Below are 14236 nucleotides of genomic sequence, written 5' to 3'. Positions count from 1 at the left end.
CTGACACTATTTTGGGGGCCGGGGGAAAAAAAGAATTAATTTACATTTCAAATTTACATAAATTATATTAGAGATGGAACTTATATGAATGAATGAAGGTCTTGCAATAGTTCAAGGCCTATAAAAGGTCTTGCACAAAGCAAGGATGGCTTTTCCTTCGCTGCCACTGCTGCATCACAGACGTGAAACAGCCAGCAGTGGAGGGAGTCCTCTTCCCACAGCTCACACGAGAGATCGAACAGTCACCCTCACACTGAGAGCAGTTGCATTGGACCAGCACAGGCTCCAGCAAGTCTCTGGAGGGCCAGGGGCTGATTGGAGACTGGGGGCTCCCAGTGGGCTGGATTGGGAGTCCTTGAGGGCTGCAAATGGCTCCCAGGCTGGGGTTTGGGCACCCCTTCTTTATTATGTTGTGCACCACCATAAGGGTCCGTATTGACTCCTGAAATAAATTCCAGGCTTTGGGCACATTGTGTGTGTGCTGCCCCAGACCTCTGGCAGCTCATGTTCTGCCCCTCCAGTGGCATCACTAGGGAGCATGGGGGGGTGTACTGCACTGGGTGATACACTGGGGGAGTGACACCGCTACTACCCAAAATTGTGAAATATTGTTATTTTCTAATAATACCATCATGTTACATATCATTTGCTGCAGAATTTCATGCAGAATGCAATGGAACAAACTGCATTGAAATATCTGTATTATATCAAAACTTATGGCCAAATAACCCAAAAAGGAAAGCACATCTGCCTTTTGTAAAATTTCCTTAACTCAGAATTGACCAATGAGACTGATTAATTGTCAGATGGAGGAGTGTGGTATGTGAAGGTGTGTGGCCGTTGAGTGCCAGCACATTTTGCTTTTTAAACGATGTGCCCAACATCTCCTCTGTTCTGCAGACATTCCAGAAGAGGAAGCCAAGTATTGGACCCGGAAGCTGAAGCAGATCAGTTCGCTGGATGAAGATGATGAGGTGAGGGGAAATCGGGCTCTTTTTGCAGCTCAGTGAGCTGAAGTCAAACCAGTAGAATAAATCACGGACCCAAGATTGTTACTGAAATATGGATCAAACAGTTGGATTTATATAACAGATGTGGGTAGATGTGCTTTTAGGACAAACATCGGCAAAAGTGAGGTTGACAAAGTAACCCACAGAAAAGGGAAAAAATGAAAATGGCTAAACATAGGTGATTATCCAAGTAATAAATGTAAATCAAACTACACCACACGGCACAACTCAGTAATGCTGTTTGGCAAAAGCCCACTTCTCCTCTCCTGCCCTTTTGGCCACCTCACTACTGAAGTGTTCTTGCCTAGGCCAGGCCTATCCTTTTGGCCGAGTGCTTCTATATTTGGCCTCTCTCTGTGGAGTTGATTGGCTGTTTGATTTGCCCAGTCCCTCTTCTTTCCTTGCTGTTGGTTTTGTTGTTTGGCTTTATTGTGCAATTGTTGAAATGTGGTGTGAACTGCTTTGGGGAATTCTTAGGGGCAGAAGGCAGGAAATGAATCTCTGGACCATCCCGCCAGTTTGGAGAGATCCTTCTGGAGCTCTTCAGAGTCCCGTCTAGTCTTCACCACTAAGGGGTGGGGAACTTTTCAGTTGCTTTCCCCTTTCCCATTGCACCGTATAGGATTGCTCCTCCCTCCCCTATATGGGGTTGCTCCTCTGTCATTGGTGCAGCGTGTTTTTGATGCCAGGGGCACGTCTGTAGACTGAAGAGGGTTCAGGATATGGTGCACGTGTGGTGCACATATGGTTTTGTGTAGTGAAGTTTGTTGTGTTTTTTGTGTTGTGTGTGTTTATTTTTGTTTTTGGAAAAGAAAAAAAAGAAAAAAAGGATATGGTGCACATCATTTCCTCTTCATTCCTCTCACTTTGCACCCCATCTGATCTTCCCTGTTTACAAAGTTCAAGCAATGAAATCAGAGAGTGATGTTCTTCTCCCCACTGAAAGTGCCAGCCCTGCTCTCTGTCTGCCGGTTTGTTTTTGCTTCCCTCCTCCAATTCTGAAATCTGTGTGCAGGCAAAGATCCAGACGGAGCAACCCATTTGAAGTGCACTTGGGCAGGGCTGTCCAGGTGGGGAAGTGGCTGGGTTTCTGGGTGCTTTGTGTTCTTCTGCTTACTTAGATGGAAAGGGCTCCCTGCTCTGAGCATCTGCTCCTTCTGGGGCTGTTCAAGGAGGGTCCTGATCTTTGTTCCTGTCTCTCTTCTCTTCAGTGTTCCTTTCAGGAAGAAGTCCAGAAGCAGCCTCTACCCTCCGCCGCCTCCCAGTGCTGTAAGTGAGACTTTTGCTTCTCCTCACTGACTCTTCAGCCTGCTCTGTTCTTCTTCTTAACGTAATGATTTGTTAAGGGACAAAATATGGTTACACATTTGTTGAAAGGCATTTAGGTATTTGAGAGAATACACACACACACACCCTAAAACAATAAGCTTCTAAGCTTACCTGTTCTTAATACTGACTTGGATCTTTCCAACTCCTGAGGATAAGCAAAAGGGTAGTTTTTTCTACCTGTCCATACCAGTAGTGATATGGACAAACGTCCATGAAGGAAATAGAAAGGCGCAGCCCCCCCCCCCCGGAACAGGCTTTCTTATACCTTGAAGGTAACCCATGTCCAATCAAAACCTTGGCCCAGCTGAAGTTTCCAGAAAACTGCTTCACCAACTGGTGTTGCTGCTGGTCACTCATTCTAACCCACCTCCAAGTAGGGATTCACCATTGGCTCTGATTCCCAATTAGCAAGGCCTTGATGCCCAGCGCTCTTGTTGGGCATTTAGCCCAGCCGAAGTGAGAATTCTGTTTCTCAGCCTGTTAACAAGCTCTGTTCCCACAGCTGCTTCTGAATGACTGTGGGCCTGCAAGATGAAGTCAGACCTAAGCTGCTGATTTTAACTTGTGCTTCACAGGCAGTATCATAAATTCTTTGTTTTGTGCTACTTTTCTCCACCTCTTCCTCCTGTTGAATGCCCAGAGAATGCTCAAGTCTTATGGGTAAGCAACCTGCAATGGGCATTAGGAGGGCATTACGCTCTGCAGGTTGCTTATCCAGTAGGCTGATTAGATGCTGCCTTCAAGTAGATTAACATTAGGAATTGTGAATTACTCCTTTGCTGGCAGGTACAAGAAATCATTTCATCTCTAATGTAGCAGTGACAGTGCAGGGACTCTTTAACATCTGGGCATTTGGTGTTTGGAACGCCTGTGAAAACAAACTATTCCTCCCTCCCCCTTTTTGGCTGAAGTGCCACATTTGGAAAAGTAAACAGATTTTTGTCTGCAATGAAGTTGGTGTAAAAGTGAGCAGAAGAGACTCACTTCACTGTGCTCACTGTGAGCTCTCGTGCTTTAAACCCCTGTAGTGCTGGAGATCCATCTCGTGTCTCAGGAAGCAGTGTTAATCTCCAGGGGATTGTTCTGTGTGTTCTTATATTTCTTTGGCAAGAAAAAATAATAATGGTATGATAATAATCATTATCATTATGCTAATATTTGCATGTGTGTGCTCCAAGTAGTTCACTCACTGGAATGATTTCATGAACCTCAGGGCAGTGGTGGGCCTGGATGGGGGACAGGGGTGCAAATGCCCCAAGCACCACATCTGCACAGTATTGCAGACCACAGTTTCCCAGAAGTGCTGTTTAAGACCGTTTGCAAGTGGGGCCTGTACAAGAGGGACGGGCTTCCCTTGAACCAAATTGGAACCAGACTGCTGGTGCATGACATTAAGAAAGTGGCACAGCAGCTTTTAAACTGACCCCTTGGGGCAAGCCAGGCAAGTGGTGTCCGGGTCGGGACTCCTCATCCTTAGGGGATGAGGATGGGGAGGTTAGAGAACAACAAAAAGATGACAGTAGGAATTAGAGTGGAAGCACAATGGAACATGACAACCAGTCCAGAAAAATGGGAGGCTGTGGGGATAAAGGCGCAAATAAGCAGCCCTTTTGGGGGGACCCCGTATACAGGTGCCTTTGTGCAAATGCATGAAGTCTCCAAGCAAAGACGAGAGAACGGGAATGTTTGGTGGCAGGGAGAACATTGATAGAGTGGGCATAACGGAAACCTGGTGGAATGCGGAAAATCAGTGCGATACCGCAATCCCTGGCTATACACTCTATAGGAGGGACAGGGAGGAGCATGTTAGAGGTGGCTATTTATGTCAAAGAAGGGGTAGAATCTAGCAGAGTTGGGATTGAAGGTGGAACTGCCTCCACCATGGAATCTCCGTGCGTTAAACTACCAGGCCCAAGGAGCGATGTAATATTGAGGATGTGCTATTGTCCTCCTGATTAAAAACCTGAAGAGAACCTTGAAATGAAGAAACAAATCAGGGAGGTGTTAAAGGGGGACAGGGTTACAATAATGGGGATTTCAATTATCCTCACATCGACTGGCTCAATTTGTGTTCTGGTCACGAAAGAGAGACCAGATTCCTTGACTTGCTAAATGACTGTGCCTTAGAGCAGCTAGTCATGGCGCCCGCCAGAGAACAGGTGATTTAATATTGTGTGGCACTCAGACCTGGTTGGGTATGTAACTGAGCACTGGGGAACAGTGACCATGCTGCCTAATCCTAATCCTAACTCATGTTTTGAGTAAGATGGTGGAATGCCTCATCAAAGATAGGATCTCAAAACACATAGACCAACAGGCCTTGCTGGGGGAGAATCAGCCTGGCTTCTGTAAGGGTAAGTCTTGCCTCACAAACTTTTAGAATTCTTTGAAAAGGTCAACAGGCATGTGGATGCGGGAGAACCTGTGGACATTACATAACTGGACTTTCAGAGGGCGTTCGACACGGTCCCTCACCAAAGGCTACTAAAAAAACTCCACAGTGAGGGAATAAGAGTGCAGGTCCTCTCATGGATTGGGAAAACCAGGAAGCAGAGAGGGTGTCAATGGGTGATTTTCACAATGGAGAGAGGTGTTAAGTGGTGTGCCCCAAGGATTTGCCCTGGGACCAGTGCTTTTTAACTTGTTCATAAATTACCTAGAGATAGGGACAAGCAGTGAGGTGGCCAAGTTTGCAGATGACACTAAACTTTTCCAAGTGGTGAAGACCAGAAGAGAGTGTGAAGAGCTCCAGAAGAATCTCTCCAAATTGGGAGAATGGGCAGCAAAATGGCAGATGTGTTTCAGTGTAGTTAAGTGTAAAGTAATGCACGTTGGGGCAAAAAATCCAAATTTCACATATAGGCTAATGGGGTCTGAGCTGTCTATGACAGTAGAAAGGTCTTGGGATATTGGTGGGCAGCTCGATGAGAGTGTCAGCCCAATGTGCGGCAGCAGTGAAGAAGGCCAGTTTCATGCTAGGGGTCATTAAAAAGGGGATTGAGAATAAAACAGCTAATATTATCATGCTGTTGTACAAAAAAGAACATACTGGGCTGGGGCACCTCCCTTACGAGGAAAGGCTACAGCTTTTGGGCCTCTTCAGCCTAAAAAAGAAGCATTTGGGGGGGGGGACATGATTGAGACATTATTCAGGGGACAGATAGAGTGGATAGAGAGGTGCTCTTTTCCCTCTCAAACAACACTAGAACCCACCTGGAGCACATGGCCCACCTCCTCGCAGAGTGACCAGGCTAGCAGCAGTGGCAGCACCTGCTTGAGGTCCCTGTGTAGAGGAACTGGGGAGGGGAGGGGAGAGGATGGCAAGGGATTCTCCCCCCCCCTTGTCGTACACTTGGTCTCACTCCCAGGGTTTTGGGGTGCTCACAGTTGTTGGTTCTGAACCCTAGAGCCCTCAAAGATCCCTGTTCGGTAGTACTGCCACCACCCTGTAAGAGCCAGTGTCTCAGTCCAGGGAAACCGAGACCCTCTAGGCTTAACTATATCCCTTGTAGGAACTGAGCACTTTCTTTACTTAAAGTCTCAGTCCTCAAGTTTCTAGTCCACAGTGAGGATTTTTGGTAGCTTGCTGAACGGCTAGGCAGGATTCTGAACCTTTGTCCCCAACCGACAATGAACCAACATGGTAAAAGGATTTTTACTTTATTAAGTACATAGGGTTACAAAAAGTTACAAAAGGCAGCAAATGCTAGAGGCATAAAAACTTCTAGGAAACATATCAGCATAAAATAATAAAGCTAACTGGCTATCTCTATTACTTCCTAACGCTCACCTGGGTCAGCTTCTTTTGTAGATCCTCAGTTACCTATGAGGCCACATGGTCCTGGCGGGGCAGGATGTGCACCCACGCCAAAAGACAAGAACCAAAGACGAAGACAAAAGGCAAAAGACAGCCCTTTGGGCTTTGTTCTTATACTTCTCATGCCAAGAGGATGGTGTGACTCTCTACTCATTTCAGACTGCCCAATCAGAACTCTTGGGGACAGAATCTTCTCGAAGTGGGGCTGTATGCTAGTTCTCCTAGTTCTCCCCCTCCCCACTGGAGACTCATGGCGCCTCTCTGTCTGCCGAGGTGCTACACCATCACCTTCCATGGAGTTGTAAATTCCTAGCAGCTGGGATTGCAAGCCCCTTGCAAACCCCTTCTGCGTCACTGGGTTACTTTGGTTCAGGCTTTGCAATGCTACTAGGCCTGAACTGCACATATTCATGACACCCCTGCCCTGCCCTGCCCTGCCCTGCCTCCTGTGCGGTTTATGAGTTCTTGCAGGTTCCCCTCCTTGGCCCGTCAGTGATAAACATCTCCTGCTGTTTCAAGCTCTTAATCTTGTATGGACTGAAGTTTTGTACCCTCCGGCCCTTGACTCCTCCTGATGCCACCAGGTGCCCTTGTGCTGCTGGGCTCAATGGGCTGGCCTGAAATGGAAGTCTGGACAAAATGGGTGGCTTCAGTAAGGGAGGGCCACTGCCTGTTCTGGAGGGGATGGCACTTCCCTGGATGGAGCGGGCCATGCTTTAGGAGGGCTCCTGGGAGACCACAGTGGCCAGGTTTTTGCCCAGCTTTGTCTAATACACCAGCTGTGCACATCTTGGTCTCAGGCAGACCCGGCTATGGTGACCCCATCCAGTAAGATTAAGGAGGGAGGCTGCTTGTGTGTCTTCCTGTCCTCTGAGGGTCCCTTTAAGGGCCACTGGGTGGTGAAGCATGAGAGGCCTTCTCAGCAGCAGCCCCCCAAAGATGCCTTGTGCTCTGTGACTGTATCCCTCCTGGCAGTGTTTGCCTGAGACAGAAGACGTGGCTCTTTGCAGGCCCAGGCCTTTTCTGATTTTTCTGGTGGTTTTGCTTTGCTTGCTACTGTGTCATATATTTGTAGTGGGTTTTTTGTATTGTCAGGGCCTTTAGAGTCCCCTGCCTCCCCCCCCCCCCAAATAATTCCAGGGAGACAGGTGGGTTAGAAATGCAGCGAATCGGTAGATTTGCCTTCGGAACTGAGCTTATGTCTGTGTGGAAGAGCACTGGCGCTTTTATTTGTCAAGATCAGACGCGCACGGCGTTTTGGAGAGCAGTAAGATGCACGAATGCCTGGCTCGGGAAACCTTGTTTGCACAGCAGCTTAGTCACTATCTTTGGTTGCTAAAGAGTTGCCATTTCACTGGCTGTCAGAGTCTCTTGGTGTGTTTTGAAGGCTGGCATTGCTAACCATTCTTGCTTCCAGCAGCGTCAACTTCCATGGCCGTTTGCAGTGAGTCATTCTGCCCACTCTCGCAGGCTTGTCTTCATCAGTCCGTCAATCACAATATAGGGCATCAATGAGAGATGTTCTGCTTTGTAAGAGAGTTTCAGTTTCTGTCATGTAAGGCTGAGGTTCCAAGTATTGCCTTGTCAGAATGATTGGGCCCAAACTGGATGATGAATGGCAGGGGAGATGAGGCAGATATTGCTAATATATCTGATTGCACCCGACATCCGGGGCAAGCTGTGTTGTTGCAGCCAGTGTAGTGATACTGGTAGTACTGCATTTTCCAGGTACAAAATCATTTGCACCAGGTGCTTAGAAATGCGTATCCCAACCACAGATGCTCATGCTTAAGGGATAACAGGCACGCTGTGCTGAGCAAAGAGGGTGTTGTGCTCGGATGTGATGATGTGGAAAGGCCTTTGTGAAATTTTGCTTTTAATGGGATTGCTGCTTGTGAGGGTGACACTGTTTTGAGGGGTTTGAAGCAGAGTTTGTATGTGATGGGAGAGGAACAGCCTAAGTGGACGATGAATTTCATGCTGCCTGCCTTTATTATTCATCCATAGTGCACTGTTAACACAGGATACAGTAAAGTAGGTTTACAACATGTGTGGTCAAGGCTGGAGGTGGAGATGGGGTGTCCAGGATGACAATCTGCTTCACTGAGCCCTGCTGTGTTGAAAAGAGCCCTGTTCCTTGCAGATGCAAGAGCACAAAGAACCACAAACTGCAGGTTGCAATCAAGTCCTGCAAAAACTGGGCTGGGTCGTCATGGAGCATGATCTCCCCCCAGCAGCTGCCCACAATTCATGAGAAGAATGTCTCTCCTGTTCTTGAAACTGCAGGTACAGTAGTATCAGTTACAGGCTATGGCTTTTCTGAACCCTCTCCTATCCACCCCGAAGCTTCTCTCTCACATACCTGCAGGTATTTTGTTGATTGGGAGAGGTCTGTCTTCCAGTGAGTCTGTACGAATGAGATAATTGGTTGGGAGAAGGAGTTGATGGGCACTGGAGGGCAGTGCCAGGCAAGACCCTTGGTGGAAGCAATGAGCATTGCCTTGTTCTACTCTGAGATTAGCAATTAAGATTGGGAAGCATGAATCCTGCTCTTGTATTGAGTTCCAGCCTCTGCCTGCCTGGCATTGGCTGAGGAAACCACATGGGCATTGAGGTCATCAGCTGCTCTGGAGCAAGGCTTGTCTCCAAGGAACAAGCTTTTTGTCTGTGCGCATGTGAATTTGCTCCAGCCTGACTGCATGAGATGCATTTGCTGCTCCTGCCTTGGCCTTCTAGAGTGAGCTGATGGCTCAGATCAGGGGGAGCACAGTCTTTCCCGTGGTTTTCTTGAGTTGCAGCACGTGTGTGGCGTTCTGGCTTCTATTCAGCTTTCTGATCCAGCCGTCCAACCTGCCTCTGGGAACTGTGAATGCCCCACCCCAGCCATCAGGTTCTGCTTTTGTGCCTACCATATCACTTTACATTGTGGTCAGTCGGCTGGAGAGGAAGAGCACCAGGGCCTGAACTCATCCAGGAAGTGGGGAACGGGGTCTCCTGGGTGGTTGGGTAGTGAGGTTCCCCGTATCATCAGAAAAGGTGGGATCATTAGAAAAGGTATTGAGAACAAAACAGCTAATATTATAATGCCGTTGTACAAATCGATGGTAAGGCCACACCTGGAGTATTGCGTCCAGTTCTGCTAGCCAGATCTCAGAAAGGATGATTACTGGGCTGGGGTGCCTCCCTTATGTAGAAAGGCTACAGCATTTGGGCCTCTTCAGTCTAGAAAAGAGGCGCCTGAGGGGGGACATGATTGAGACTTACAAAATCATGCAGGGGATGGACATAGAGAGACGCTCTTTTCCCTCTCACATAACACCAGAACCAGAACCAGGGGACACCAGAACCAGGGGACATCCACGAAAGTTGAGTGTTGGGAGAGTTAGGACAGGCAAAAGAAAATATTTCTTTACTCAGCATGTGGTTGGTCTGTGAAACCCATTGCCACAGGATGTGGTGATGGCATCTCCCCTGCCTTTAAAAGGGGATTGGACAAATTTCTGGAGGAAAAATCCATTACAGGTTACAAGCCATGATGTGTATGTGCAACCTCCTGATTTTAGAAATGGGCTAGGTCATATGCAAGGGAGGGCACCAGGGTGTAGGTCTCTTGTTATCAGGTGTGCTCCCTGGGGCATTTGGTGGGCCGCTGTGAGATTCAGGAAGCTGGACTAGGTGGGCCTATGGCCTGATCCAGTGGGGCTGTTCTTATGTTCTTAACTACAATTCCCCGGAAGCCTTGCAGGTCTCTTGTTGTCTGGTGTGCTCCCTGGGGCATTTGGTGGGCTGCTGTGAGATACAGGAAGCTGGACTAGATGGGCCTATGGCCTGATCCAGTGGGGCTGTTCTTATGTTCTTATGAGATGTGGTGGGTCAGAGAAGAAGGGGGCCAGAACGAGTATTCCTGGGGGAAGAGGTTTAGCCTCAAATCTTCGTAAAGAAGGCCTCTCTGCACCATTTGCAGACTCTTCGAATTCCAACACAGAGAATCAAAAAGTCTGTGGTGTAGTGAACTGCCATAATTCCAAGTGGTGTAACCATTTAGAGAAGAATGTATGGAGCAAACCAGTGTTTTGTTTTTCATTTGCCAAATAAAGGCTCTCTGCATGGATAATTAAGTGGATAATCCAGTAATTGAAAGGACAGATGGCATCTCCATTGGAGCTTGTGAAGGACCTCTCATGTTGTCTGATGCCTTCCTCCATCTTCTTTGGCAGCTCTTATATTTGGAATTCGCTGCCTCCAGATCTTCTTATGACTCAGTCCCCTCCCACTCCTTCAGAAGTTCCCCGAGTCATCTCCTCCTTTTGGGTCCTTTCCTAATTTGCTGAGGTCTGGTTCAGACCTAACTGGCAACCATATTTCCTGTGATGAGAAGGCAAGCATCTTCTAAACAGAAGGAGCCGTTGTGTGGCCATGTGCACCTCCACCCCACCCCACCCCACCCACTAGAGGTTCTCGTTTCCTTGGTACAAAGTTCTACAAAATCCTGTGCCAAAGAATGCTCAGAATCCAGACCACCCCCTGTTACGGCACACTTGATAAAAAGGAATTCTCATTTTGCACCCTTGGCTGAGTCTGTAGGAGGATATTCACAGGAACACCCTTCAGAGTTGTGCTGCAGAAAAGGATTTGGGAGTTCCTTGAGCAGCAGGCGGACTGACCCAGAGGAAAAGTGCCTGGCAGAAACTGAGGAACCTGTGGTGCCAAATGCAGCTATGTCCTGACAGCTGGGCCGAAAGCCAGCTTTTCTAGAAAGCTTCATTTCCCTCTTTGCATCTGCATGGCCCCTGCCATAGTGTCCTTTGGTGACAGCTGGTGTGCTTCTCCCATAACTCCTGGCTGAGTGCAGGCAGCCACTCACTGGGCTCAGCAAGCTGAACTTGCCCATGGAAACTCTTCTCCCTGTCTCTGCCGAATCCTCTCCTTGTGCCTAAGATGGCCAGGCAAATCCAGTCGCCTCTGGCTCATCATTATTTAGGCTGAGTTTGTGTGAGCTTCTGACATCAGTGACCCTAAATGCACCTCCCCCAGCCCTAGCTGCACTTGCAATGGGAAGCAGCAGGACCATAAGCAGTTTTTTGTGTGTGTGCTCAGGGGATTTTCTTCCCCTTATGCAGAGTACAATCTCTCCCATACAGTTGCAGTTTTATTTATAATCCTGGCAGGAGCCACCACCTCCTCTTGTTCTCGGGGGGGGGGGGGAAGAGAAGAAACAGAGAAGAAAAAGGTCTATGCAGCACCCTCACCTTCTACTCCATTTGACACTTGTTTTTGGCAGAATGCAACAGGCCAAGGGGTACAGTTCAGACATCATGTAGAGCCAGGATTTAGTCCTGGTTTGTGCAGCATGCCCTTGCCTTGGGTGCACATGCTCCCCCAATCCTTTATGCACAAAGAGAAGTATTATTCCACTTCCTATCCTGGCGTGCAACATGCCAAGCTTTGCTATGACATCCACACACAGTGAATCCGGTCTTGTCCTGAACTATCTCTGCAAACAACCCAGGATGTGAAGCTTGGGATTTTATCCCAGCTTTTGAAGTCTGTTTCTAACGTGCAGATGTCACAGCGAGCCCTGGTTTGCCTCAAGCTAAGATTGAAAGTGGATTCATTCTTCCATCATGCTGCCAAGGCTGGGAAATGCTGGGTGAACCCAGATGCTCAGCCTGGCTCCGCGAGAACTCTGAATTGGATCAGCACAGGTGAAAACAAACCAGGATAAGACTGCAGTTTGGGTTTCTAGGTTTGGAATAAACCACAATTCTGGGTGTGTACATGAATATAGAGTCTAACATGTTAGGGGAGGGGAGGAGAGAGCATGCAAGTCTACAGAAGCTCAGACTGCCTCTTCTCTTGGTTCACATGTTCTGTTCCAGGGCTGATGTACTATCAAGCGTGTTCATGCTAGTTTCCAGTCCTACTGGGATGTTACGAGATGATAACAGTTGTTTAGTAAGAGTCAGCAGACCTTAAAACAATGAATAGCAGAAAACAAAGAATTCTTTCTGCAACAAAAATGAATCATCCAATACCACACGTACAGAAGAACGTAAACACCAGTTGACCCAGAATGCGAACACATCTTCTCTTTCAACTTTTTCTAGTGGCTATCAGTAGAAAATTAAACTGTAATCTCTGATGTATTGGGCGCGATCCTAACCCACTTTCCAGCACCGACATAAGGGCAATGCAGCTCTGAGGTAGGGAACAAACATTCCCTTACTTAGAGAAGGCTTCCAGGAGTGCCATCCAACTGCAGGATGCAGCACACGTCCCATTGGCACAGCTCTACCAGTGCTGGAAAGTTGGTTAGGAGGATTTGGGCCATTGTTGTCTGAGGAAGTCAGGACCTCTGCTGGAGAGCACAGTGGCTCAGTCAACCCTTGCGCTGGGTCACGATAGGAATGGTGAAAAGAGTAGCATCCAACTTCAGTGTGGTGATTTCTTCTTGTTCCCCAGGGCCATGTAGGCCTTTCTCTCAGTCTTTTGGGTAATGATGCTGAAATCAAATGTGTGGCTGTAAATTCCCTCCTGTGGTTCGGGAAGCTGAAATTCTCCAAGTACTTGCTTTGGAAATGAATGTTTCCAAAGCTTCAGGGTGAGCAGGCAAAGTTTTGCAAGTCCGTACTTTTGATAGGTGGTAAGTGCAGGATTTAGCCTGACTGGGGTCAGAGCCACAGCAGTGGGAAGTTGAACTGTTATGATGGCAAGCTTGAATTCTGGCGGAATTATTGCAGCTTTGTGACTCGTGTCACTTGTTGTTTTGGACTCCTCACTCCTGTGTCCTCCCACATTTGGCCCACTGCAAAATCATGTCACCTCTTCCTGTTCTTCATTGCTTTCAGAAGGAGACCCAGTAGGCTGAAGGGCCACAGAAGCCAGGCATGCCGGTCTCCTAGGGAGTGAAGGTGGGATTGAGGCTGGTAGCTCAGGGGACTAGAAGCCAAGCCCTGGGAGGAATGGTTAAGACAGCTTGGGATGTTTGGCTTGGAGAAGAGAAGACTTGCACGGAAAGGCAAGCGCTGTCCTCAAGTATCTGAAGGGCTGTCCTGCAGAGGAAGGGGAGGGCTTGCTCTCCATGGCCATAGGGGGCAGGACTAGTAACAAAGGCTTGAAGCAGCAGGGAAGGGGATGCAGGCCAGGCACGAGGGAGCATTGCCCAGCTGCAGGAGCTACAACAATAGGAAACATTTAAACAAAGATTAGCTATGCCAGACTCCTTGAGCTTGTGACTGCCTGAATTTGGCCTGTGTGAGAAGTTTAAATGGGTTTCCATAAACAGTGATTGGATTAGGCTTGATCGATTTACAGTGATTGAGACAACAATTTACTCTTTATACTTTGCTGCTAAAGTCTTTGTTGCTGTGTGCATGGAGAGCTGGAGTTTGTGTAAACTTGTGACTTTTACCAGGGTTTGTGGAAATTGGGCCTGTTTGCTTGGCCCATACGATACTTTAGTCCATAATAACATAACCAGATATAAAATCACAACTTAAAAGGAAAACGGGGATTTTCACCTAACACGGGAGGGTTTCTTTCTGTCGGAAAAGGGGTGGCGATGTGTAGGAAAGAGTCTCCCTGAAAGCGTAAGATGGCTTTGGATACTTGGGAAATGGATCATGTACTCACGAGACGGCACATCTCACAAGGTGAGCTGAAGAGTTAACGTGGCCATCTTCAGTATTAACTTGCGGTTTTCAATCTCTTAAATTAAGGAGCTCTCCCCTGGAGGTAAGTAATAGAAAAGTAGGATGGGGGTGAATGGCAAGAACAAAATCTTACATTTTGCTGAGTAAAGATATTTAAAAACTCATCTCACTGGCTTTGTGTTTCTGTATTTTCTCCATGTCTGTTCTTGCTTCCGTTTGTTGCATGCAGGCACCTGGAGTTATTTCGGATGGGGAGAAGAGCAGCGTATGTAGCAGCATTTAATGGCTTCTTGCCAGTTCTGTGGTTTTAAAACATTCCCCCTGCTCCAGTCTGAGGATATCGCGGCTATTCATGCATAAGAGAACGTACTGGATCTTTTGCTGTGTTGTCTTTTCTGACTTTGTGTCTGCCTGTCGTACCTCTTTCT

At 47.7% G+C, this 14236-nt stretch overlaps 1 protein-coding gene across 1 annotated transcript in view; it reads left to right on the top strand.

Annotated features, from left to right (window-relative positions):
* The window catches only part of LOC136639365 (protein unc-13 homolog B-like), a 210172-nt gene that overhangs the window by 44641 nt on the left and 151295 nt on the right, over positions 1–14236 (top strand). Inside the window, exons 6-7 of the mRNA XM_066613488.1 lie at positions 901–974; positions 2222–2279. Coding sequence (XP_066469585.1) covers positions 901–974; positions 2222–2279 — 132 coding nt within the window. The remainder of the gene's footprint in view (positions 1–900; positions 975–2221; positions 2280–14236) is intronic.

This window comes from Tiliqua scincoides, chromosome 2, assembly GCF_035046505.1.
Source record: "Tiliqua scincoides isolate rTilSci1 chromosome 2, rTilSci1.hap2, whole genome shotgun sequence".
Taxonomy (NCBI): Eukaryota; Metazoa; Chordata; class Lepidosauria; order Squamata; family Scincidae; genus Tiliqua; species Tiliqua scincoides.
The sequence above is the reverse complement of the archived record's forward strand: the minus strand, read 5'-3'. Positions and strand labels throughout refer to the sequence as shown.